The 27,528-nt window shown below is 36.7% G+C and overlaps 1 protein-coding gene across 3 annotated transcripts in view; it reads right to left on the bottom strand.

The window, feature by feature from the left end:
* The window catches only part of ABCC9 (ATP binding cassette subfamily C member 9), a 153,073-nt gene that overhangs the window by 20,046 nt on the left and 105,499 nt on the right, over positions 1–27,528 (bottom strand). For all 3 annotated transcript variants that reach the window (XM_063593166.1, XM_063593167.1, XM_008954322.5), the window contains 6 exons: positions 27,004–27,233; positions 26,168–26,316; positions 25,884–25,953; positions 23,713–23,870; positions 19,477–19,569; positions 10,365–10,467 (listed from right to left, as the gene is read on the bottom strand). In XM_063593166.1, the coding sequence (XP_063449236.1) occupies positions 10,365–10,467; positions 19,477–19,569; positions 23,713–23,870; positions 25,884–25,953; positions 26,168–26,316; positions 27,004–27,233 (803 nt within the window). The remainder of the gene's footprint in view (positions 1–10,364; positions 10,468–19,476; positions 19,570–23,712; positions 23,871–25,883; positions 25,954–26,167; positions 26,317–27,003; positions 27,234–27,528) is intronic.

Raw genomic sequence — 27,528 nt, 5'->3', positions numbered from 1 at the left:
TGTGTGTGTGTGTGTGTGAGATATGGGTTCAGAGAAGTTACACATCTTGCCAGAAGTTAAGCTACAATTGGTGGCACAACAAGGATCAGATGTAGGGTTTACTTTTTTTTTTTTTTTTTTTTTCCGACTTTCTACTGCATTATGTTGCCAGACAAGCAGTTACTTTTGGACCTGGTTTTCTAGCTCAGATTTCATGTGTGCTTATGTCAGGATTGTGATTAGCTCCTTTGTGTCGTGTAGTGAGGCCCTTGCAGAAATTTGTCTGTGGTTAACTTGTTGGGATTTGTATTAGGTTGATGCAACAGTAATAGCAAAACCCACAATTACTTTGGCTCCAACCTAGTATTTGAACTTTTTGTCAACTACCTGGCTCAGAGTCTGGGACACTAAACCTACAGATTTCATGTAAATAAGAATAAGCACTATGCTTGCTCAGACAATACAAGTATGGACATGTCTTAATGTATTTAAATAGTGTATGATTCAATTATAAACTCTTTCCCAAAATTAAAACAATTCTTTAATAACAGCCGTAGATTCAAATAAAAGATGGGAACATCTGTCCATTTCCTAACGCTTTCTTTTTATCTCATTTCCCAGCGTTCTTAGGTATTGTTCTGTCTCATCATTCAAAAAAGAAATTCTAAAAACTTCTCATGTTAACATGTCACACATCCCCAAAGCAGGTAGAATTTCAGATATGCTCACTTTCTAGAATTATCTCAAGTCTCATTCCACTGACAAACTCCTTCTCTAGATAGATTTGTCTCTGGTGCCTCAAAAAAAATCTCACAACTAGATGATAACACATTAATGACAATAATGGAATGTTGAACATGCTGAAGTCAAAGAATGAAGATGTTTCTCAAATGACCTCACATGTGTACATTCCTGTCTCTTTTAAAAACAGCTCGAAAGATCAAACTGTTGGAGAACCAATGATCCCAGCCTTGGAATCAAAATCTGGGTTCAGACACTGACCTTGCCCATTACTAGTTAATGAGCTTAGACAAGCAACTTAAAACCCTCTGAGACTCAATTTCTTCCTTGAAAAATAGAAATGATATTTAATTCACAAGGATTTTTAAAGGAATAAAAACGTTAAATACCAGTTAGATTTCTCCATCTCCACATACCAGAATGTCTTTTTTTTTCCCTTTGGATAATTTTCAGATGTTTAAAGCAAACTTAAAAATGTGTATGCATCATAAAACATCAAAGGTTAAAGCAGGCACTAAAATTTAATTCCATATTGATGCTCATGATCTTTACAAAGATTAAAGGAAAAAAAATCACATAGAGTTAATCCTTTGAGGCAATAAATTCCACAGAGGTAGTAAATACTTTTTTGATTGCCTCTTCTGATGTATCCTTTTGTTAACAACTTGCCACACCCCTACTAGACTGTTCTTTCTCTTTTCCTCTTTATTTGAATTAACTACATGGATGCAGAGAATAACCAGTCTGGGCTGTTCTTCTGCAGTTTATACATGCCAAAGTGCTCCCAAATACTTCTAAAATATTTACAGCAATATGAATTTTTTCCTTTCAGCCATTTTGTGTAAAGTTAATACTTTCAAATTTATGTTATACATTTTTATTTCCATATTATTTTTTCTAAAAGTCTCACAGAGTTTCTGTAATAAGTTGCAGAAAGTAAATTAGTACCAGAAAATCCTTCCAGCAAGGTATGTCTGGCTTGACATTAAAAAAAAATATGTCATCTGGCTTCTGAGAAATTTCTGTGACTGGTGTATATGTTAAGAGTTTGAGGCAAGGTACTTCTTTCATTAACTTCTATTCTCTACCTCCTGCCCGCTGACTTCATCCATTCATTCATACATTCTTTAAAAAATGTAAGTCAGGTCATATCACTCCCTTGTTTAGAATTAACAGTGCCTTCCTGTTATACTTATAATACATTCAAACTCAGATGGGTAACAAAGCCTTATATATATAGCCTATATATATATATATAAAACCTTATATATAGGCTCTTTCTATATATATAGCCTTATCCAGACTATATGTCTAGATTTTGCACCCTGTCTACTCTGACCTCATCTGAGATTACTTTCCTGCTCCTTCACTATACTCCAACCACACTAGCCTTTTTCCTATTCTTGGGAATACATCAACTTTGTTTCTGCCAGTGACTGCCTGAAATGCTTGTCAGTAGGTCTCTGATACCTGGCTCCTTCCCATCATTTGAGGTTCAACTCAAACATCACCTCCTTGGAAAAGTCTTCCTTTCTTGGTTCCTAACTCCAGCCCTGTGGCTCTTCTCTTTCCCATTGTCCTGTTTTATTTTCCTCAAAGCACTCCGAAGTGTATGAAATTATCTTATTTGCTTATTTGTTTACATGGTTATTGTCTATCTACTCTCATTAGAATCTACGTTCCATGAGGACAGGGTCTTTGAATTTTTACCATTATTATCTCCAGCAATAGGAATAATGCTAAATACATTGATTGTAAAGCTTCAGTACTTGTTTGTGGAGTAAATGACTAGATAAATTCACCCCTTCATAAAACATTCACTGAGTTTTTCTATGAGCTGACTATTTTCCAACTTAGGACTTCTCCCGACTTTTCTTTTAGGATTTGTATGAATCATTTAAGTCTCTACCAATCTCATTTCCAGATTTTAAGAGCTGAACATGTAAAGATACTACAAGCGTACATTTTTTGATAAAGTGGAAAGTCCAACACCGAGTTTTATAATCTTTTAACTCCCATGTCCATTTAGAACTGTAATATGACTGTCTCTTAAAAAGCTTTGCTATGTTTAAGTGTTATGAGTTATTTCCTTTTCTAAAGTAAAAAGTACTTTTACCTAAGCCATGAATTTCATCATTCAGTTCCAAATTATTATATATATGTATATATTTTACTATTTTAATTGTGGGAAAAAACTCACAAAATGCTGTTGCTGTGTTTTTTATAAAGAACAGATTTGGACAAAATAGAACAAGGTCATAGCTGACTGAAATATCAAAAATCACTGGGTCTAAATAAATGGAAATTCAACAGTAGGAGTAATATGAATATAAATATAATAAAGGAAATGTAAAACATTATGCAGTCAATTTCTCGCTATTGAGTTTACTTTACTATGGAAATCTTTGTATTCTATATTGGGCTCCTGAATTCACCCACTGTAAAGAATGACATGGTAGATTTGATTAGAAGATAATTTAAACTATTTTCTATTGAATTAAAATGATAATTCTGGTAACAGGTAGGTAGTCTTATTCTGGCAAAAGGGCCAGCAAAAGAAGTGAAAACAGATGATGGGAGAAAAAGAAGACTCATCAATAAGTTGTAGTCAATATATATTTTCTGGGCCCCTTTCACGTGGTTAATGTTTTCAGAACTACTTGTATAATTTTCAATACGATCACTAGATATTATTAGTTATTAGGCCAGCAATCCAAATATGCTCAAATTCATATATTAAAATGTTTTAGAAATATTATTTTTGACCCTTCAGCAAAAGAAAGGCATAGCTTTTTGAGGTACATTTTATAGCAAAAATTTTCAGAAGAGGAACTGATTTTCAAAATCTACAATCAACTAAATTCAAATAGATACTATAGCTTGAAAGCCAATATATCTATAGTTTAGTATGTATAACAAAGTTATTTTATTATAAAAATATTTTTAAACTTTCTTTTTAAAGAAAAAGTCATTCAGGCTGTCTTTTAATTTTACTAACTAGATACTCTCCAGCTCACTGCTGGATTACTACCACTGCTAAAAACTGTTTTTTTTTTTCTAAAGTACTGGAAATATTTTAGAGACTACTGATCAGAATTTTATCTTGATTTGCATAAGGGATGAAGCTCCTTTGTGTACTACACTTTTCAAAAAATATACAGCAAAATCACCAAATTTCAATCACTTCTCTTCAAATATTACAGTAGTATAGAAATGTGAAATTAATAGCTAACATAAAAGCTTTTGTGGCCAGGTGTAGTGGCTCATTCCTGTAATCCCAGCACTTTGGGAGGCCAAGGCGGTCAGATCACGAGGTCAGGAGATCGAGACCATCCTGGCTAACACGGTGAAACCCCATCTCTACTAAAAACACAAAAAATTAGCTGGGTGTGATGGCAGGCACCTGTAGTCCCAGCTACTCGGGAGGCTGAGGCAGAAGAATCACTTGAACCCGGGACGCAGAGGTTGCAGTGAGCTGAGATCATGCCACTGCACTCTAGCCTGGGCGACAGAGTGAGACTCCGTCTCAAAAAAAAAAAAAAAAAAAAAAGCTTTTGTTAGGTCTCCGATGTTCACTTCTTTTACTGTTAAACTTAACAAGTTTAATGATTCACAAAGTGACCCTACGGTTACATCTTTCCATTCCTCTGCAAATACGTGAGAAGCAAATGGCTTAGAGGCAATAAACTAAGAAAGGAGAAGCAGATGGTCTGCATAACTTTCACAGAAGACAGCTAATACTTGGGGATCACTAATAGCATTTATTCTACTGCTATAGCCTTACACATCTTAAGCAATCTACTCAGTGAAAACCACCTTCCATCCAAATGATACAATGAAATGGGAGATTCAACTTAGGAAAAGGAAGTTACAACACAGATGAATTATCTACATTCAAAAGAGGGCTTTTATCTGTAGAATAGTAAATTACAGCTTCCATCAATTCTGTGAATTCAATACTCCCCACCAGAAGATTCCCATGTCGAAAGAGAGGTCTCTTTTCAGATTTCTAGTGATTCAAAGATATCTATCTATATTTGGAATTATAATGAAAACTGTAATTCTCTATAAGGCAGCCTTGTAAATAGTTAATAGCAACCCAAAAGTATGTGATCCCTCTCCTTCATATAGCACTCAGGAGCACATTATTGTACCACTGGGTGTCTGCAAGAATATATTAGGGTCTCCAAATTATGAGATCACTGCATCCCTGTCTGTCGTTGAATTGTGAACACACAAAAAAGCAGTGTTGTCTCACAAAATAGACTCTTGTGCAAGCTCACCCTGAAGACCATTTTCACTTTAGCCTGTTGACTCTAAAGTATTTATTTTTGGCTTCTTCATGTGAATTTTCTTTTATCCTTCCACCACACAGCAAGACAAAGCCTTGGAAAGACAGCCTTTAGATAAAGTTACACCATTTTTGCAACTGAAAACACCAATGCCAAAGAACTGGAATTGTTTAGTCCAAAGGGATGAAGAGAAAATACTGTGCTGAACGAGAGGACGCAAGCAGCAATCAGAGGTTAGGCTGTAGTGACACATTGCACTCAACCGCGGCCGGCTTCACTTGGCACCCAGAGGAAAAACAGTCCGCTCTGCTGCCAAAGCAAGTCCGGTGGCCAGCCACAGTCTAGCCGCTTTCTACCAGCCAAATTATTTTATTCTTCTAGTCTCTTGTCCTTTTATGATTTGAGTGTGTTATGGCCTTTATTTTTTTCCCAATTCAAAATGAATATGACATGAATACAGTGGGCAAGGCTAGATCTTCCATAGGGAAAACTGTCTGCATAGACAAAGAGGAAAAATCATGATTGTCTTAACTCTTATTTAACATGACTTGGAAAAGAAAAGAAAGCGCTGTATTTTTTAAAAAACATAAACAATTATTTTGAGATACGTTCCATCAATATCTAGTTTTTTGAGAGTTTTTAGCATGAAGAGGTGTTGAATTTTATCGAAGGCCTTTTCTGCACCTATTAAGATAACCATGTGGTTTTTGTCATTGGTTCTGTTGATGTGATGGATTACGTTTATTGATTTGCGTATGTTGAACCAGCCTTGCATCCCAGGGATGATGCCGACTTGATGGTGGTGGATAAGCTTTTTGATGTGCTGCTGGATTCGGTTTGCCAGTATTTTATGGAGGATTTCTGCAATGATGTTCATCAGGGATATTGGTCTGAAATTTTCCTTTTCTGTTGTGTCTCTACTAGGTTTTGGCATCAGGATGATGCTGGCCTCATAAAATGAGTTAGGGAGGAGTCCCTCTTTTTCAGTTGTTTGGAATAGTTTCAGAATGAATGATACCAGCATCTCTTTGTACCTCCAGTAGAATTTGGCTGTGAATCCATCTGACCCTGGGCTTTTTTTGGTTGGTAGGCTACTAATTATTGCCTCAATTTCAGAACTTGTTATTGGTCTATTCAGGGATTCGACTTCTTCCTAGTTTAGTCTTGGGAGGGTGTATGTGTCCAGAAATTTATTCATTTCTTCTAGATTTTCTAGTTTATTTGCATAGAGGTGTTTATTGCATTTTCTGATGGTAGTTTGTATTGATGTGGGATTAGTGGTGATATCCCCTTTATCATTTTTTATTGCATCTATTTGATTCTTTTCTCTTTTCTTCTTTATTAGTCTGGCTAGCAGTCTATCTATTTTGTTGATCTTTTCAAAAAACCAGCTTCTGGATTCACTGATTTTTTGAAGGGTTTTTCATGTCTCTATCTCAACATATGAAAAAAAGCTCATCATCACTGGTCATTACAGAAATGCAAATCAAAACCACAATGAGATACCATCTTATGCCAGTTAGAATGGCAATCATTAAAAAGTCAGGAAACAACAGATGCTAGACACGATGTGGAGAAATAGGAACGCTTTTACACTGTTAGTGGGAGGGTAAATTAGTTCAACCATTGTGGAAGACAGTGTGGCCACTCCTCAAGGATCTAGAACCAGAAATACCATTTGACCCAGCAATCCCATTACTGGGTATATACTCAAAGGATTATAAATCATTCTACTATAACGATACATGCACACATATGTTTATTGCAGCACTGCTCACAATAGCAGAGACTTGGAACCAACCCAAATGCCCATCAATGATAGACTGGATAAAGAAAACATGGCACATATACACCATGGAATACTATGCAACCATAAAATAGGATGAGTTTATGTCCTTTGTAGGGACATGGATGAAGCTGGAAACCATCATCCTCAGCAAGCTAACACAGGAACAGAAAACCAAACACCGCATGTTCTCACTCATAAGTGGGAGTTAGACAATGAGAACACATGGACACAGGGAGGGGAACATTATACATTGGGATCTGTCAGGGGGTGGGGGGCTAGGGGAGGGATAGCATTAGGAGAAATACCCAATGTGGATCACGGGTTGATGGGTGCAGCAAACCACCATGGCATGCGTATACCTATGTTACAAACATGCATGTTCTGCGTATGTATCCCAGAACTTAAAGTATAATTAAAAAAAAAAAGATAAACAAAAATTGGATGAGGTTCGGAGAACGTCCCAAATTCAACAAAAGGTGTTTCTACTCTGGTTTCTCTCTCTTCTTTCTTGAGATTTTCTGTCAATAGCAGTGACATGGTTTTGGAAAGTTAAAACTAGGCATAAAGAGGAAGGGAGGGGAAAGATAGCCACAGAAAGCAATGATATCATGTTTTCTCCCGTTTCCATTATGGCTCTGAGTCCATGAATTAGAGTTGGTGAAATCCGTGTGAAGAAATCCTGCTTGCCTCTTCTAATTTATGCCCAATGAAGTGACCTTCTTTATATCATTTTGGTTGCATTCCTGCTCTGGGAACTCTAAGAATATTTGCTAGAAGCAGATATTTACGTGAACTTACTGAGTAATACAAAAAAGAGGGGGTTGTGTTGATACCATAGATAAGATCAATGCAGATGTACTGGGCCAATTAGAAATTTTCATTACTTAAAAAAAAAAAAGACTTACAAGGCAGAATACAGAATATATCCAGCTATGGGGTGTAGAGAACAGTTCACACCCTACTCTCCAAGGTACTATATCTCAACTTCATTTTTCTCACGCAAGATCCAGTTATTCCAAACTAAAATTCTGTCTCCAGTGATGTGGACATGCCCACAGAAACACAGTAGTAATGAGGTCATTTATATGTGCACAATTGAGAGAAAAGGTTATTTCCCAGGAGAAGTCATTTACCTTATTTAACACTCCTACTGTGGCATATGTTCTTGGATTATAGTATTTATGTTTAAATACACCTGGTTCCAATGAAAACTCTCAGTTCACTCAGAAGAGCAGAGCGACAGTGAATCCGACTGGTCTCACAATGGATCTCTGAGATTGTCTAGAGGGGTGTGCATGTGTGCGTGTGTACACGTGTTTATCCATTTAAAGTTACTAACATATAAATACAATGGATGGAGGCAAAGCATACACAAAGGACCTTGAACCTTGACTTCTGTCAGCAGATATGCCTGGAACCTTGCAATAAATCAACAAACGTTTCTTGCCAAAATATATCTTTGCCCATTGGAAATGAAAATAAAATACTCCTTAATATTTTGTATTAATTTTTAAGGGAGAGTTCTAGTAATAAGACTAGATTGCAAATCTTGGAAGGATTCTAATACACAGAAAGCAAGGAGAAGACATAGTAACAAATGCATTACAAAGTAACCAAATGAATGGCCTATTCTGCCCTTCCTGTTTCAGGTGTCAGTATTTTGTTTTTTGCAGGTGGAATTCAAGATACAGAGTCTATTATATTTAGACAGGTTCAACTGCTTTTTCACGTGGGGGTTAAAGTATTGGGTTATGAGTCAAACTAAACTAAACCATTTTGAGTTTGGCTGCTGTTCCTTTCTAATTTTTCCTGACCTTCCCTTTCTTGGCAGTCTTAAGGCTCTAATATCTTGTCTTCTGGCTATGAGAGCAGAGCATATGGTTTGCTTGAAGATTCTTGTTCAACACTTATCCATTAATCTGACAGCAGGAAGTGTTAAAGAGCAGAAACAGGAGTTGGTCAGACTCTCACCTCAAGTCCAAGGCAAATATGCTTGCCCCTAAAAGACATACTTGATCTTCAAGTTCAGGAAAACCAGATACAAAGGTAACTGCTAACATTTCTCCCTTATGATTTCGGGACATTCTTTCACTAAGCTATTTCATCAGTAATTATATTATTCATATATGATTTTTTCCCTTATAGAACAACACACACACACACACACACACACACACTCACATATCAAAACAAGGAATTAAAGCAAGGAATTATGGAATTATGGTTTGTATAGGGTTTGGGAATAATGTTTTGGTTTTGTGATAAATCCTAAGTAACACTTCACTTGCCTTTATTTATCTATACGTAATTCCCAAGAAACTCTGTCCTGCCTTCTTCCAACTGTCACAGCTACCTGGAGGGAATTTATCAGCAACCAATACTTCTGTCAAAACTTTGTGAAAAATAACTATGCTGTGCTGTTGAATAATTTCTACATAATGACTAATATAGTTGAGGAGAATCTCTGTAAACCAGTGAGAAATCATGATAATAAAAGCTCACAAGGATGTCCAAGATTCTTGTTTAATCTGTATCCATCAATCAACTACTCAGATTTTAATTTGGGCTCCCTCATTTCTACCCTATTAAATTCCCTTTACCATCTTCCTTCTCTTTTCTGTTGTGTTTTGAAAGAAAGCCTATATGTTAGTGAAACGCAATTAGTGGAAATAAGATTCTCCCAATAGTAGAGATAAACATGCTTTTTCTTTTCAAAACCGGCAAATACCTATTTAAAAAATTACACTCAACTCAACATTACCATCAAAGTGGCTTATCCATGTTCCGGATCGCACAGACTGTAAACTATATTCCTTGCCTTCTGGAATGTCTTTCTCATCTCTCCTACTTGATACTCCAGCTCATTGGCTTATGAACCCCCTACCAGGGCAGGTACGATTCATTATTCATTCATGCATGCATTCGAAAGACATTTCTTGAATGCATTTGCCAATCAGTGTAGTAGGGGATTTATGTTACTTTTAATCCAATGCCCACACAAGGTACAAGGTACACATTCTTATTTTACAGATGAGGAACTGGGACTAAAATTAACTTGCTAGACCAAGTCTGTGTGATGCCAAAGCTTGTGCTTGTTCTTCTACATTATGCAAGACAGAAGGCAACAGATGATTAACTGTAGTTTTCTACATTTTGCACTAACATGACCCTCCACTGGCTTAAAATGTAGAAAGTTGCCATCCTTCCAGGCAGGACCAACTCAGTGAAGGAAATGAGTACATCTGTTCACTTGCCAAATGTGCTCTTTTGGAAAAAAAAATTTGAAGTTATACAAATATTTGCCATTCCATTAACTTATGTGATCTAGAAACTAATGAACACAAAATGAATTTTTGCTTTTTGGGCTATTTGTCTTGTCATTAGCTAAAACATTATGACAAACTTCATCTGTAACATAAACAAATCTGAGCTATTTTAAAGTCCAGAAAATGTGAAGCTAGTGCCGAATCTCAGTGGAAGACTAATTTTTACAACTGTCTGCCTCTTTGCAGCAGGCGTCTTCTCTATTTGGTTTCCATTTCGAAATCATGAAATGAACGTACCGTCCTGACCTCCAGCCATCTGTTGGCAGCTGAGAGAAATAAGTAGGCAATGTTGTTTGTATCCGTCAGTTCCAGCATACGTTGTTTAAATCTGGTTTCATGCCTGCAGAAAACAAAAACACGATGTTAACCACACAACAGGAGAGGTAATAAGAAGCAGTCACACTTACTACTACACTATTTACTCAACACAGTGACAAACTGATGGCATGGAATGTCAGTAAATAGATTTCTTTTTTTTTTTTTTTTTTTTTTTTTCCAGATGGAGTCTCGCTCTGTTGCCCAGGCTAGAGTGCAGTGGCGCTATCTCGGCTCACTGCAAGCTCCGCCTCCCGGGCTCACACCATTCTCCTGCCTCAGCCTCCTGAGTAGCTGGGACTACAGGCGCCCGCCACCATGCCCAGCTAATTTTTTGTATTTTTAGTAGAGACGAGGTTTCACCGTGTTAGCCGGGATGGTCTCAATCTCCTGACCTTGTGATCCGCCCGCCTTGGCCTCCCAAAGTGCTGGGATTACAGGCGTGTGCCACCGCACCCGGCCCAGTAAATAGACTTCTACTTCAAAATAAAGACCAGCTACTACTGCTCTTTGCATTCTTAGTAGAGATGGTGTGGTCAGGTGTTTATTTCCTTTCTTATACCCTTACTAGGAAAAAGAGTCCTTCTAATAACAACATTGTATTAAAGATCAGTTCATAAATTTCCACATAATTATTGTAGCCATGAGAATAAAGCATAGCCTACTATATTAAAAGGGACTTACAAAATCCAAGATAAATTGTGTAGAAATGCAACTCTACCGATATTTTGTGGCATTTATTTTACTTTTCCAAACAACACAGAGTTGGGTGGGAAGTGCTGGATCAGAACCAGGGAAGACAGAAAACTATGCATTTGCAATTGGCAAAAATATACTTTTAAAATTATCTTTTTGCCTAATATTTCTGGGAACCAAAGAAAAAAAAACTGGGGTGGCAACAAGTAGAGGATGGGGGACACTAGAGATGATGGCAAATGTTCTACACCCCCAAATTCTGAAGTATTTGTAAGGATGGTCATTGCATAAAAGGAATTTGGTCTGTGTACTTTCAGGGTTCTATGATATATATCGTTTGGATATTGATCTTCCGCAGATTAAGTTAATTCTTGGTGCTCAATAAAATCACACCAAATTCTGTGTAACCTATTTTATAAATAAAACTGTTACTAAAAGCCCTATCCATTTAAACATCTGAGCCAATATCTCAAAGAAATTCATGTTACATGGTAGAAAAAATCTTCTCTAAATCACAACAATAGTCTCTTTTTATTTCTCAATTATTTTTCCTGAATAACAGAAACATTGGAAGGCTGGATAATAGAATAAAAATAACTGGTTTGAAGGTAGGGAAAATACCAAATCAAAATGTGATTTATTCACTTTCTGCAGCCACGGCTTGTCTTATAGAGACCTCCCATCTATGGGTTATGTTTGCAAGAAATAAGCAAACTTCATCTGACAAAATGGCAGTGATTCCTTCTTGATAAAACACTTCCCCCACTCACCTCCCCAATTTTTAAGTAAAATTGTAAAAATGTATAATAAATCATCATATGTCAAAGAATGAAGATATCCTGGGTGGGGTGTTCATTTGGCCCACTGAAGTAATCCATACAGGCCAATATAAAGCAGACGCTTGATATCTATCCAATCAATCTGATCATTCCAATATGTCAAAAAAGATAGATAATTCAGTCGGACAGTCAGCTCTAATCTACAATAATCAGAGAACTCAGCAATCATAGCTAAATAGTTACCTCACGTTGAGTTGAGTATCCATGACCCAAATGCCATGCTGCCATGCACAGGAGGACCTGGCCTGAATGGCAGCACTCATGCTGTGGGACTAAGCAGTCCAAGCTTACCCTCCAGCTGACCTTTTTAGGGATGAATATAGAGAACAACTAAAGGGTAGGGGGGATGTTCAAAGGGTTATAGGATTTACTGAAACAATGAACATGAACCATAAAGATTATCTATCTATCTATCTATCTATCTATCATCAATCTATCATCTCTCTATATACACACACGCAAGGCTCATTTTTTTTTTTTTTTTTTTGAGACAGTCTCACTCTGTCGCCCAGGGTGGAGTGCAGTGGCGCGATCTCAGCTCACTGCAACCTCCGCCTCCCAGGGTCAAGCGATTCTCCTGCTTCAGCCTCCCCAGTAGCTGGGACTACAGGTATGTGCCACCATGTCCAGCTAATTTTTGTATTTTTAGTAGAGATGGGGTTTCACCATGTTGGCCAGGATGGTCTTGAACTCCTGACCTCAGGTGATCCATCCACCTTGGCTCATTCTTTTTTGTACTTGCTAGGTACATGTTTGGTAGATTTTCATCCATTCATTCGGGAGCATTTAACAATCATCCACTCTAAGCAAGACATTATGCTAGCCACTGAGGATATAGGAACAAGACATGACCTACTCCCTTGAAGGGTCAACTGTCTAGTGAAGGGAGGAAACACAGCACTAGCAAGTAAAAATGGTGCAACACACTGTCTAGCTATAAGGATCTTATGCACAAAATGCTACACGAACATAAAGGAAGGGCATGATTTGCACCAAGCAGAGGATCAGCACGGTAGGAAATGGAGTGAAGGGTGGAGAGAGAGGAAGGGTTAAGCAAGGTATCACAAAGGACAAGGAAGATAATCTGAGTGAGGTTTTTAAAGGATAAGCAGAATGTTTTTGGTGAACAAGGCATTCTACGCAGCAGGAACAATGTGAGAAAAGGCACAGAAATGAGAAAGCGCCACATGTTCTGGGGCTTGAGACAGGTTCTTCTCCCTAGAGGACTGTGTGATGGAGAGATTGGAGATGAGGCCAGGTGGACCAAAGCCAGTGGACTACATTTGAGATGAACCTCAAACACTTGATTCTGACAAAGTGCTTTATCTGGAACACTTTTGACTCTTCCTCTAGTTTTGGGATATTGTTTCAGATCCACTCTTAAAGAGTTTGTAAATGGAGCTGGCAATAGTCTGAGGCAGCAGTGAGAGGGGAGGGGTGAAAATGCAGTGAACATTCTTTCTGCGTGTTTCTATTTGGCAAGAAACCTTCTGTTTTCCTAATGGAAACTTTGACACACTCAGCCTGTATCTTTTCATCCATATCCAGCTCATCTTCTGAACATTCTTAGACCTTTATTCTGTCAGACAAGAAAAAAATAGGAAAGGTCACTAAAATCTCAGTCTAATTTAACTGTGATGCTTTCGTGGTAAACTACTTGAGGGAGTTCATTGCTTCATGTGAGTACACCACGAACCCTCAATGCAGGGGAGGAAAAGCAGCCTCATCAGTAAATATTAACTTTCCAAAGAGTTCAAGACTCTGGGGACTCCAGATAGCTTGAAAGAAAGGAACAGATGGATGGAAAAAGACACAATCAATTCCTGACCACAAGTACCAAATGTAAGGATTCTAGAATTTTATCCATGGCAGCAGGGCCATCCCATTTTCAAGACTTCTTTTGGGTTTAAAAATGCTGATATTTATGATAGTTAATAAAAATGCTTTACGTCCCTAATCATCAGAGAAATGCAAAGTAAAACCACAATGAGACACCACCTTACCCCTGCAAGAATGGCCATAGTTTAAAAATAAAAATAAAAAATAGATATTGACGTAGTGAAAAGGGAACACATTTACACTGCTAGTGGCAATGTAAACCAGTGCAATCACTATGGAAGACAGTATGGAGATTCCCTAAAAAACTAAAAGTATTACTGCTATTTGATGCAGCAAACCCACTAGTGGGTATCTACCCAGAGGAAAAGAAGTCATTATATGAAAAAGACAGTTGCACACACATGGTTATAGCAGCACAATTTGCAACTGCAAAAATATGGAACCAGCCTAAATGCCCATTAACCAGTGAGTGGGTAAAGAAAATGTGGTATATATACATCATGGAATACTACTCAGCCATAACAAGGAACGAAATAATGGCATTCTCAGCAACCTGGATGGAATTGGAGACCATTACTCTAAGAGAAGTGACTCAAGAATAGAAAACCAAATATCATATGTTCTCACTTATAAGTGGGAGCTAAGCTATGAGGATGCAAAGGCATAAGAATGATATGATAGACTCTGGGGACTTGGGGTGAAGGATGGAAGAGGGGTGAGGAATAAAAGACTACACATTAGGTACAATGTACACTGCTTGGGTGACAGGTGTACCAAAATCTCAGAAATTATCAGTAAATAACTTATCCATGTAACAAAAAATTGCCTGTTCCCAAAAAACCTATTGAAATAAATAAACTAAAATAAAACATTAAAAAATGAACTCTGGAGGATCTAAACCTGGATTAGTATCATGCAGGTACTTCCAGATAGAAGTTGAGTTGTCTTTTGTTTCTTCCAACTCTAATTCAAGCATTGAAATTTAACATAATATTTTGTTCTACTTAAAGCTACCTAGAAGTTTTCCTAATGTAAAATTAAGGATAGTAATGCTAAATTATGCTCATGTGTCTAGAGAAGAAGGTAAATGAAAAATCTGAATCTTGACTCTTGGTCAATTTCCTCTTTCATTCTAAATCTTCCTCATTCCCTTCACGATGCTCTGCCTTGTTCTTGTCCCCATCCCTCTCAGAAGATGACTTCCCCTGTCCTTCAAGGAGAAAACAGAGGCTGTTATATGTTGAACTCATCAACTTCCTGTTGTTTCACCTGCCAGTTTTCCTGAATCTATTCAGATCCTTTTCATACCTTCATAGAGGAGCTATGTACCAAATACTCCTCAAGCTGAAGTGGTCTTCACACTTGGGCACTTAACATACTCCTGCTAATCTGCTGTAATAATCTTCTCCGTTAACTGTCCCATCCCGCCTATATCTCCACTTCTTCCCTTCAGTCTTTGAAAATGTCTAGTTCATTATCCTCTTAAAAATGAAAACGCAATAGTAAAAAAGCTCCTTCTTTTAGTTAGCTCTCCTAAACTCCTTCCCACCTCAGTAAAACTCTTTCAAAAAGTAGTTTTTCCTTGCCATGTCCATGTTCTGATTTCCAATTAATTTTTTAACCCTCTGAATTTTGCCTTCGATTCTCTCCACTTTATCATTACTGTTCTTGCTAAGGTTATCAATAGCTTCATGGTTGCCATATCCAATGGACACTTTTAATTCTTTTTTATTCTTCTTTTATGTTGTTATTACTATTGACCATTCAATTTCTTTTTTAAATGCTCACTTGATTAACTCCAATGATGCGACTATCCTGATTTTTTGCCTACTACTTAGATGGCTTATTTTCCCAACTGGTCTGAATTCCTCTCCCTTAGTAGGAAGATGGGTTCTGCCCTATTAAGTATTAACATTTGGCACTTATATGTCATTGAGGTCTTGGAAGGAAATGGACAAGACTGAATTGAGGTGCATTACAGTGGTGTTTCCTAGGGTAATATGCATCAAACACAGGTAGTGCAGTCCCTTAGGCTTTCCAGACCTGTCCTTGACCTGGGTAGAGCTGCTACAGGTAAAGGTTTACTTACCAGAAGGTGCCATTTGGATAAAGGGCTATCAAAAATTTCAGCTGACCACTTAAGGGCCTTTAATGGCCTCTAGGGAGGCAAAGTGCTTGGGTGCTGGCCTCTCCTATCTGGATATATATATGTATATGTATATCCATTTGGTACTTGTGGTCAGGAATCGAATGTGTCTTTTTCCATCCATCTGTTCCTTTCATATATATATATATATATATATATCCAGAAGAATAAAAGAGGGGCTGAAAATGATATATATATATGACTTATACATATAGCATATATAACATTATATACATACACACACACACACACACACACACACGCAGTGCGCACATGAGGAGGGAGCCCAGTGAACTGATCTTTCCCACCATTAACTTCTCACTCATAGGATAGTTGATCTTTACAGGGACCAACTTGCTAAACTAGTAGTCACAACATCAAGGTTGCCAAGACGTAGATCCTCCTCCCATAAACAAGGCATTGGTTTGGATTTGATGGCATCAGGCTGGCCTATGTTGGGGTTGGCCAGGAGCAGGAGGAGCTCAATAGGATTTTTAGTTGAAAGACTGAGACCATGACAAGGGGCAACATCAACCCTTCCCCTTTATTGAGCAAGCTGACTGGGAACATAATTCAAACAGTCTGTCCAAATTAGGAGGGCTGGAAGCAGATAGATGTTGAAGTAAAGAGCCATGGAGATATTAACAGAAAGTAGTAGGTTGAGCAATGAAGTGTCCTTTAATTTATTCACAAAACATTTGGACACCTAGTATGTAACTGACTCTGTCAATATTCTAAAGATTAAGATGAAGGACACATTACAGCTCTTAAGTAGCTCCCAATCTTGTAGAGGAATGCAAACACACAAACAGTTGATTATGATGCAGTGTGCTAAGTTTAGGATACAACTTAACATAGAGATCTAAGAAGGACATGGACTCTACATTCTAACATTCAGAGAAGGCTTACCACAGTAGATGATAATCATGGACTGATATTTCAGCAATGAGATAGGCACTGGTTAGCCAAATATAAAAGGATATTTGGAGGGACAAGTAATATAACCTATCTTACTCTTAACCTAAGAGGACCAGCTTTGTTTAATGAGGCAGCAATTGGCAGATCATATTTTCCACAGGATCTTTTTTATCTACTTTTTCTTTAAGTGCTGGTAGTCTGAAATTTTTCTGCAAGCTCCTCTTTTCTTAGTCTGCACCATCTCCCTCAGCAATCAAATCCATGGCCAAAACTTTAACTATTATCCATAAAAGAATGATACTCAAACCTGTATCTTCTGCCCTTAGATATCTCTTAGACATCAGACCTGTATACCAAAATGATCAAAAACAGTCCAGCTGGATATCTCATTACTACCTATACATGTTCATAACCAGACTCATGAACTCCTTCTCCAATCCTCCACATCATCTTCAGTTTCCTAACTTGGAAAACTACCTACTCATGGAATCAGAAACTTAGAAGGAATCACCTTCAACTTCTCCCTCAACCTTACTCTTCACATTCAATTTTCTCCTAAATCTCATTGTTCCCACTTCCTAAATATTCCTTAAATCTGTGCTTTCTCTCCCGGTCCTTAGTTCCTTATCCTGCCTTTGTAATCTCTCATGTGGACCACTGCAACAGCCTCCTGGAGTCTCCTTGTCTTGGGCATTAACCATCCCCAGTTCATAGTAGTATCCCAGAGTTATTGTGATGAACACAACTCTGATCATATCACTTTCCTGCTCAAAATTCTTCAGTGACTACCACACATTGAAAGGATCCAGTCTAAGTTATTTAAAGATACTTATCAATGCCCTTTGTGTACTGGCCTCTACTATGGTTTCAAGCCTCATCGCCACAGACAGCTTCTCTGTACTTAATCTATGTTCCAACAGTACTGGACTCTTTTGATTTCCATATAAAATAGAAATCTTTATATTTTCACACATCTGTTATATCTTCTTTCAATATTCTATCTCCTGTATCTGCCAGGTCAATTATTCCTCATTCAAAAATTTGTTATTCAATAATTATCTCCCCATTCCTTCTAGACAGAGTGCTACCCTGCTCTCTGACACAGTTGTTTCTTGTGATATTAGACTATGTATCATGCTGTGTTGCTATTTTTTTTCTTAAGCCCTCTCTCCTACTAGGCTGTGAGCTCCTTAACACAGCCCATGTTAGCTACTTAGTCAATATATATTTATTGAGCACTTACTTAGTCCCAGGCACTTTTCCCAGCTAATGATGCCACAACAACAACAAAAAAAGAAAAAGTGGGGGATGAACTGATAGGGCTTACATTCCAGTTGGAAAGGACAGATAACTTGTAAACAAATAAAAAAGATGATTTAAAACACTCAGATAAATATCACAAAGGAAATAAAAAGGATAACATGGCAGGTGTATGTGGGGAGGATGTGGGGAGGGAGGGCAACAGTGCCACTTTTTGCTGGTTGGAAATGAAAGGCCATGTCTTTTTAGTCTTTATATATCTACAGCAAGAATAGTACCTGGCATATGTTCGGTACTCAAATGTTTCTTAAATAAATTGAATTGAAAGGACTTATTTGGTGAAAAAAGTAATCTTTAATATGGTGTACATATTAATACCAGTGATCATTGCTGGTTGTTAGAATATAAATTTCATGTTAATATCTACATTCAATGCCAATAAATAATTTTGACATCTCCAATAAAAGGAATTGCACATTATGATGGAAAAACATACCAGTGCAGAAAGCATGAATGCTTCATGATGCCGCCTACATAGATTATGTACACGTGCTGTGGAACATAATGTTGTGGATAGTTGTCTCTCTATATTCTACTCTGTGACCCAATTCTATATTTAAAAATAAATTTCGTAGGTTAGAAAAATCTCTGGTTAAAATCTATATATACTTGCGATTAGGATTTCAGAAAGTTATAACACTAAAATATCAATTTTCTAGATTAAATGAAATATTCAGTAATATCACCTTCTTTGCTAATCTGACTTGAACAGGAAAATTGGGATAGGTAATTTTTTGAAAGTAAACACTCTTGATCAAAAGTTTAGGTTATTACTCTGTTTACAAACCTTGAAGAAAAAGGATTAAATTCTAAAACAACTTTGGTGTAATAGTATTTCTTTTGTGAGAATTATTATTACTATTATTATTTATACATTTATTTTAACTTGTTTATTGGATGCTTCTTCAATAGTCAGTGTGGTTAATACTTCGCAGGGATAATATTAACTAGTCCAATGACCCTAAGAAGCAAAATTGACTTTCTCCATTTAATAGATGAGGAAACCAAGGTTAGAGAATTCAGATGCCTTATCCTAGTCACATAGCTAGTATTTTTCCTATCTGTTGCTTCATCCTTTATTATAGTTAGCATTTTGGATGAGTAAACTCTAACTCTGATCATTTACACCACATTTTTCTTATTCTTGGTTTAGTACACCATCAGGCACACAATGGGGATATCAAACAAAATGAAAGCAATGATCAGTTATTTGTAGAAAAATATTTGTTGATGATGTAATTGCCTAGTCAGCTAATATAAAAATGTGTTTACTCACCTAAAAGCCCGAATGGTGGTGAGTCCTTCTGCTGTTTCTGAGAAGTGACAGAGCAGAGGGAGCTGGGTACTATCGTCAAGTTCCTGGAGGTCCCTAGTAGAGAGAGGGGCAAAAATAAACTTCATGTGCATCCAGACTCAAAGACTACCATGTTTATTCTTTAAGAGAAAGTTATTTTGTCACTGTATTTGTTTTCCTCATTGAATTTTTTTCCCCTAGCACTCAACAAAAACTTCAACAGCTTACAATCTAAAGAGGAAGAGAAAGATGGGTATATAATGAATACAGGTAGAGGCTGAACATAATGTGTTGTACAAAACTATCATCTCTGTGTAACAGCCAAAGTAAACTGCTACAGGATTCAATGGAATGAGCACTTAATTCATACCTAGGACATTGGTGGGATTTTCCTTAAGCAGGTAGAATTTAGGCGAGACCTTAAGCTTGATGAGGGCTTCTACAAAATAGACAAGAAGAAAAATAACAAGAACAAGCACTGGTGTCTGGAGAATCTTGCAAGTTCAATCTGTCTGGTGCCCAGAGTCCTTTAGGGCTGTTGTAGTAGGAAGAGGCTATGTAAAGGATATGGCCTTGTAAGGGTGACAGTGGATTGTAGAAACATCCTTAATGGGCTGAAAAAAATCGCTGAAGACTAGAAATAAGGTAATCTGGCCAGGTGCGGTGGCTCATACCTGTAATCCCAGCACTTTGAGAGGCTGAGGCAGGTGGACACTTGAGGCCAGGAGTTTGAGACCAGCCTGGCCAACATGGCATAACCCTGTCTCTACCAAAAAATTAGCCAGCCATGGTGGTGCACACCAGTAATCCCAGCTACTCAGGAGGCTGAGGCAGGAGAATCACTTGAACCCAGGAGGCAGAGGTTGAAGTGAGCTAAGATCACTCCACTGCACTCCAGCCTGGGTGACAAAGCCCGACGCTGTCTCAAAAATAAAACAGAAAGAAGGTAATCAGAGCTGTCGTTTGATCCTTTAATCAACATAACTTGGGAGACAGTGTACAGGATGAAAGAGAATGGGTGAGTGAGGAAGATCAGTTAATATAGTCCATATAAGAGGTTTTTAAAAAAATGTTCAGAATTAATGTGATGCTGGTCAAGTTTAAAATAAGAAGTAGGGGAATGTGAGACAGTCAGAAGAAGCCCTATTTGCTGTGATGATCAATTAGTTTTCACAGGGTAAACAAGAGTCACATATAGCTTGGCTATTTCTAGTTTAACAGACTTGAAAAGTGACAGTGCTGTTTACCAGAGTGGTGGTCAGGGGCACAGAAAGAAGACATTTGGAGGGAAAAGATAATGAGTTTAGTATTGGACACAGTGAGTTTGAATCCTTGCCTTCATGGAACTTCCATTCACAGTTTCTCTAAGGAACCACATGTACATAAAACACAGACATATACTGAATGAATGGAAATGCTGAATCTGACCATTTTGATAAAGATATATTCATGACAACTTTTCTTTAAACCACATGAGCTAGAATTTATAGAAGATAGGCTAACAGTTATATCACATGTTTCAATGCATTCCATTTTTTACTTTTCAGACCTTTTTTCCTGCCCTTCTCTAGGTTTTTGGGGTTGAGAAGATTAGAGAAGTAGTGTTGGCATTCACCTGTGAGGGTCAACTGAACGGATGAACATGGTTCCATAATCTTCAACAATTAACTTATGCCATTCCTGGCTGCCAATGTAGTCTAGTTGCCAAAACAAATGCAAGTCTTTTCAAAATGGAGTTTCTAAAATGGATTCCCTCATTCAGAATTTTCACATGGGAATTGGGGGAGAGAAAGATAGAAGGAAGTGGGAGAAGGAATATGAAGGAATGTGAATAGTCTGTTATTTTTAAACATAAAACCAAATGGCTATTTGTAAATCTGACACGAGCAACAGGTGGTCACTACATTGAGGTTTGGAGTGAAGGAAAAATACTGTGGAAGGAGGAAGCTTTGTTTATAAAACTGTGTTTGATAAAACCAAAGAGGTGAGGGCACAGCTTGATCTTGTATTCTTGCAAGAAGGAAACAGTTACTTACAAAGCTAAGCAAGCATTTGATCCATGATTTTAAATATTCATTTTTTCAGAGCATTTCCTGTAGCTAGTTTCCCACTTAAGTTCTCTTTAGTGTATACAAAAATGGCGTGTTAAGCTGCCTGAGCTTTTCAACATGGATGAGTTCTAAAGAACCTCAACATCTAGAAGGATCCTTGTTTGTGAGGTTTAATATCATATGGTTATATTTGCTAACTTTCAGACAATTTCAAACAAGAATAGTGTACAATCCATTGTCAATATTAATTCTTTAAAATAACCATCCTCTCCATACTTTAGTCTCTAACAGATTATTCTGATGATGAACAGAATTCACAATTCAAATTTGTGATGGACTAGGAATATTTTCCCAAACTTTGCACTCCATTTGTATTGATAAAGGGCAATAATAGGACCAAATGAGTATGTGATTAAAGTAAGACATGACTGATATCAGTGTTGAGAAGGCAAGGACAGATTTGGAAACCATCAGCAGTAATGAAATAACTCTGAACTTCTTTGCCCCACCAGCAAGTAGACCAGCAATATTATCAGAAGAAAAGAAATGTGAAGTTGATTACTAGCTTCTCCATTTTGATCAGAATTTGCTGCAAGCAAAGACGATGAGTCTAGGGATGAAAAACAGACTAAATGTGGATCCCTGACATTTAAAGGACCCTAATTCATAGCTAAGAGGGAGAAACAACTATTTCTTCAAATTATGAAATGTTGTATGATACATTCGGAGGTTCCCATCTACAATTCTTCTTTTCTTCTTATCTCCTCCTACTTTCTTTCACCTTCCTTGCACACAAGTCATATTAACATTTTCAATTTCCTGAATAAACTCAATACCTACCTTCTTATTCTAGCACTTATCCACATATTAGGATTACTTTGTATATGTTTTATCTTCCTTAGAGACTATACATTTTTTGAGAACAGGTCCCTGTCATATCGATCTCTTCACCTGTCACATGGCTTAACACAGCTATTTGCGACACAATGAGTGCTTAGTATTTGTTGAAATAACAAACTTTACTATACTATATATAGCGGGGTTTCAAAGTTAAACTGGAAATTTTAAAACAGCTGGTATTATATTTCATTTATTCAACATCTCAGTAAATGACAAATCCTAAACGAATATTTTTTTTCCCATTTGTAGAGTATAATAATATTAAATCACTTACTCTTTGGGATTATGTTTCTGGTTTTCTGTTTTTTTTTTTTTGGTTTTTTTTTTTTTGAGACAGAGTCTCACTCTGTCACCCAGGCTAGAGTGCAGTGGCGTGATCTCAGCTCACTGCAAGCTCTGCCTCCCGGGTTCAAGCGATTCTACTGCCTCAGCCTCCTGAGTAGCTGGGATTACAGGCGGGTGCCACCACACCTGGCTAATTTTTGTATTTTTAGTAGAGACGGGGTTTCACCATGTTGGTCAGGCTGGTCTCAAACTCCTGACCTCATGATCCGCCCGCCTCAGAGCCCCAAAGTGCTGAGATTACAGGCATGGGCCATCACGCCCGGACTATGTTTGATTTTTTGTTTTCTATCAATGTCATGTTCAGAAAAAGGACCATGGAGTGAAAAATTTGTCAGTCTTAGAACTCAAAACTCAATAGATCAATCCACATGTTAATATATGTCCAGGACTAGGTAAGGCCCAGACAACCAATTATAGGTATAATTATAATATTAATTGATACCTAAATGAATCATAATGTCAGGATAGATTTCATTATGTTTCATATAGGTTGCATTTCTAAATTCCACATCTTATCTTGAAAAACACTACAGCAAATGTAGATCACAGTAAATCGAATACAATTGTCCCCATGGGGAAGTGATTCCAGGACCTCCCATGGATACCAAAATCTGCAGATGCTCAAGTCCCTTATATAAAATGGGTGGCATTTGCATATAACCTACATACATCATCCCATATACTTTAAATCATCTGTATGTTACTTATTCTACCTAATTCAATGGCAACACATCACACATCGCTTCATCAGTGTGTATTCAATGTAGTACTCGGCACATGACAAATTCAAGTTTTGTGTTTTGGAACTTCGTGGGATGTTTTCTTTCCAAATATTTTTGATCCGTTGTTGGCAGAACCCATAAATAGAGAGGGCTGACTGTAGATAAGCTTTTGAAAATGAGTGGGACGCTGTTTTACTTACTTAGAGGCAACCCGAAAGTATTTCTGGATAAAATAAAAGGCAACACCAAGGGGCAGGAGAGCAACCAGGAACACAGGAGTAGCATAAGAAATCATCCCAATGGCAGACAGGCAGAGCAGTGTTGAGCGAGTTAGAGATTCCAAGGTTGGAGGGATGTGCTATTAGGGTAGTTTAAAAGGAAAATATGATTAGCCCAGTGAAATATTGGCTACAATGTAACAAAAATACCTATTCTTATGTTGATAGTTATACAGTTAACTACCAAAGTAGTGTATAAGCATGTTCACCCTAAGCAATTCTTCACTCAAATCCCATAGTTTATTGTGTCTGTCTATTTATCTATCAACATGTTGTTGATTAGTTGTCTATCTACCTATTTACCTTGGGTGTTTTATGTAAATGACACTGTACTATAAATATTATTCATTCATGTGTTTGTTTACTGAGCAAGACAGACTGTAAATCTTCCCATGGCAGTGTATACAAATCTATTTCTTTTTAATGGTTGCATAGTATTAGCTTATTTAGCTATTCCTCTACTGTAATACATTTAAATTAATTTTCTGTAATTGCTTCCTCGTATCCTTTGGGCTTTTTTGAGTGAATTAATTTTTCCTTATTGATTTTTAGATGCTCTGTATATATTATGTTTATTTAAAAAATATTTGCAAATTTTTGTTCCCAGTTATCTATTGTATTTAAATTTATCTTTGGTGCTTTTAGCTCAATCACAATTTAAAGTTTTTTATAGTCATTTCTGTTGACTTGTGGGCTCAAAAGTAACCTATTTTCCTTGTTGTTTCTGAGTTCTTTGTCTTACTGAGAAAGACCTTTCCCACCCCAAGATTCTAAAACTATTTTCCTACATTAGTTTATAGCTTTATGTTTTAATATGACCACCTCTATGCTATATGCATTTGCTTTGTATTTTTTGGATAGCTAATTATCCCAATATCCTTTATTGAAAAATTAATCCTTTCCTTATTAAGATGCCACATTTATACTGTTAAATTTCTACATAAGATGGAGTTTTTTAATTCTCCATGCTGCTCTTTTGACCTACTTGTCTTCTGCAATTAACAGAGTGCTTGAATTTTGTAGTATTTAAAAAATATCTAATAGGGAAATTCTTTCTCTATACAGGATTGTTATGACTTCTGGGATTGTTGAACATATTTTCTTCACATTAAGTTTATTTCTGTTTTTATAGGTTTTATTGTTATGGAGTTTGTTTTTCACTATTTTCTTAAATTGGTATAGAGGAAGTTGCTGCTTTTCATATGATATATCTTATGTAGATACTCTGCTGACTTTTCTAATTGGTTATTTTACTAATTATTTTGAATTCTCTAAGTGACAATCATGTCATCTTCTAAATAATGAGTGTTTCATTTCTTCTTTTCTAATGTGTATTCCTTAGAAAGGTTTTAGGTGCAGTCTGACCTAACACCAATGCCATGAAAACATCAAAACTTCTCATCATACTCTGCAGTCAGCTGCATGCATCAACCCTCTTTCTAAATTGAGGGCCATTTCGGTATTCCGAATGCTACTCTGGAAAGTCAGAAAAGGCAAGGGCTGGATATGATGAATTCCTTTCTCAGTCATCCAAAGGGTTCCACTTATAGAGTGATATAATTTCAGAGTGTGATGTCTTTTATTTCAAACAAACTTTTAGATTCCTAAGGATCTTAGGCTAAACTTGGCATTCCTGGAATTTTTCCTAAAGTATCACACCATCTGAAGCTTCAAGAACCAATCTAATAAAAGTAAAGGACTTTAAGACAGCTTGGCATCCCATCCTTCACTTCTGAGAGAAATTCTGCATGAATACTAAACTTTTAAGAACTTTATACTGTGAATGCTGATATGACTTTAATCAAAACAATTTTTTATAATCAAAAATTTTAAATATTCAATCATTCTTTACTTCATGATGGTTCTCCAAGTTTCTTCTTCTACATGTACAAATTAGTCTGAGTTAAGATTTTCCTTTAAGATTTCATTCTAGATATCATTTGCATGTATTATATTGATACAAATACAAATGGGCCTTTATTTAAATTTCAGAAATCCTCTATTGTTAATAAGAATTATACTTTATCTTAAAATGCTATTTAGCTTACATTGTGAAACTAATTTTTGAACTTGGAAGTAACCCAGTTACTCACCTGATCAATGATATTAGTATCAGCTGAAAAGCGATTGAGAATCAGTCCCAGGGGTGTGGTATCAAAAAACCTAGGCAATAAACAGATGGAAGTATATGATAATACTAAACTATTTGGAACCTGGGCATTGCTAATGGGCATCTTAGTGTCATGAAAATGAGAAGCTCCCTATTCATTTGCTCAAGGACTAAAGAAATTCTTCTAACTTTCACATTCCACTTAAATTGAAAAATGCATATTTTTATTATTTTATGTGTGGGAGTGATAAATAACCACTGTTTTACCTTATTGGTCCAAGGATTATCTTATTGAGAAGGTTGTGGTGAAGATTTTTGGCAGCTGTGAGACCCATCCATTCTACAGTGAGGGATGTAACAAGGCAAAGGAAAATGCCTGCTCCACAGAGTATGCTAAAGCCAGCCACATAGTAGGTCTAAAAAGCAACCAACACAAAAAGCACATAGGAAATTATCAATGGAGTTCTTTCTTACTAGAAAACCAAATGTCAATGTCAGACAAGATTGTTTTCTTCATTATTTTGCATGCATTTAGACGGTTGAAGGAATGCAATTTTTTGAGGCCCAGGGTAGTATCCCCACCATAATTCCACAGGCCAAGCCTCCACCTGCTCCCTTCACTCTCCTTCAAGGCTTGCTTAAAAGCAGATGAAGAGAAAGAGTTTGTTTTCAGGTTTGCGGCATATTCTTGGCTTTCTATGTTGTAGAGCTCACTTTTCTCATTCCTAGTCTCAAAATGACCCGCTAATACACTGATGTAGGTAGTTAACATCAAATACCATAAGAACAAATACAAAAAGGTCCTCTGTGTGTATATATGTATAACATATATAAAAATATATGTATAGACTCTCTCAAATACAAGTCTAAACATTATATTTAAATATTTCTTATGATAAACTTTAAAAGTATTAATAATAGCTTCTATTTTAACATTTTTGATAGTTTATTCTATTTCAGGTCCTGTTGTAATTATTAACTTATTAAATTATCACAGAAGTCCTATGGTATTTGGGATATAAGCATCTAACTAGATAAGAAGGTATCACTGTTAATCTCAATATTTCCTTGATGATTTAAAAACAAAACCGAACCAATTGTACCTGATCAGCTTTTCCAGTATTGTTTATACTGTACTCCGATGTCCATGTGGCCAGCCAATAGTCTATAGCTACAATGACCGAATGCTTCAAAAGCTTAGAGAAAATCATCAGGATGAGCAGGAAGAATCCTCCAGATGTCAGGTAGCGCCAGCAGGTTTTCCATGGCATTTTAGTCCTGAGCCTCATTACAGTGGACATGTTATCATCCTCATCTTCCTCCTCTTCTTCCTCTACATACAAAAAACTTTTGTTTAAGCTTCAGATGGGCACCAGCTAGATATAATTTTTATTGCACCACAAATAGTATATAAACATTCATACATTTATAAAAATGTAAGCATTAGTATTGAAGTTTTAAATGCTTTTAGCAGGGCAAACGTTATTTCTTTCTGAAAATAGGTGAAAAATGAATGAATGAATGAGTGATAAATGTAAAATCTACGTCTGGATGAGACTATTTGCTGATTTACTGCACATCAAATTGACTGGAAGAAACTTACAAAGTTATTGAAGGAATTGTGTTGC

Source organism: Pan paniscus, chromosome 10 (assembly GCF_029289425.2).
Source record: "Pan paniscus chromosome 10, NHGRI_mPanPan1-v2.0_pri, whole genome shotgun sequence".
In the NCBI taxonomy this organism is placed as follows: Eukaryota; Metazoa; Chordata; class Mammalia; order Primates; family Hominidae; genus Pan; species Pan paniscus.
This window is presented reverse-complemented; position numbering and strand designations above follow the sequence as displayed.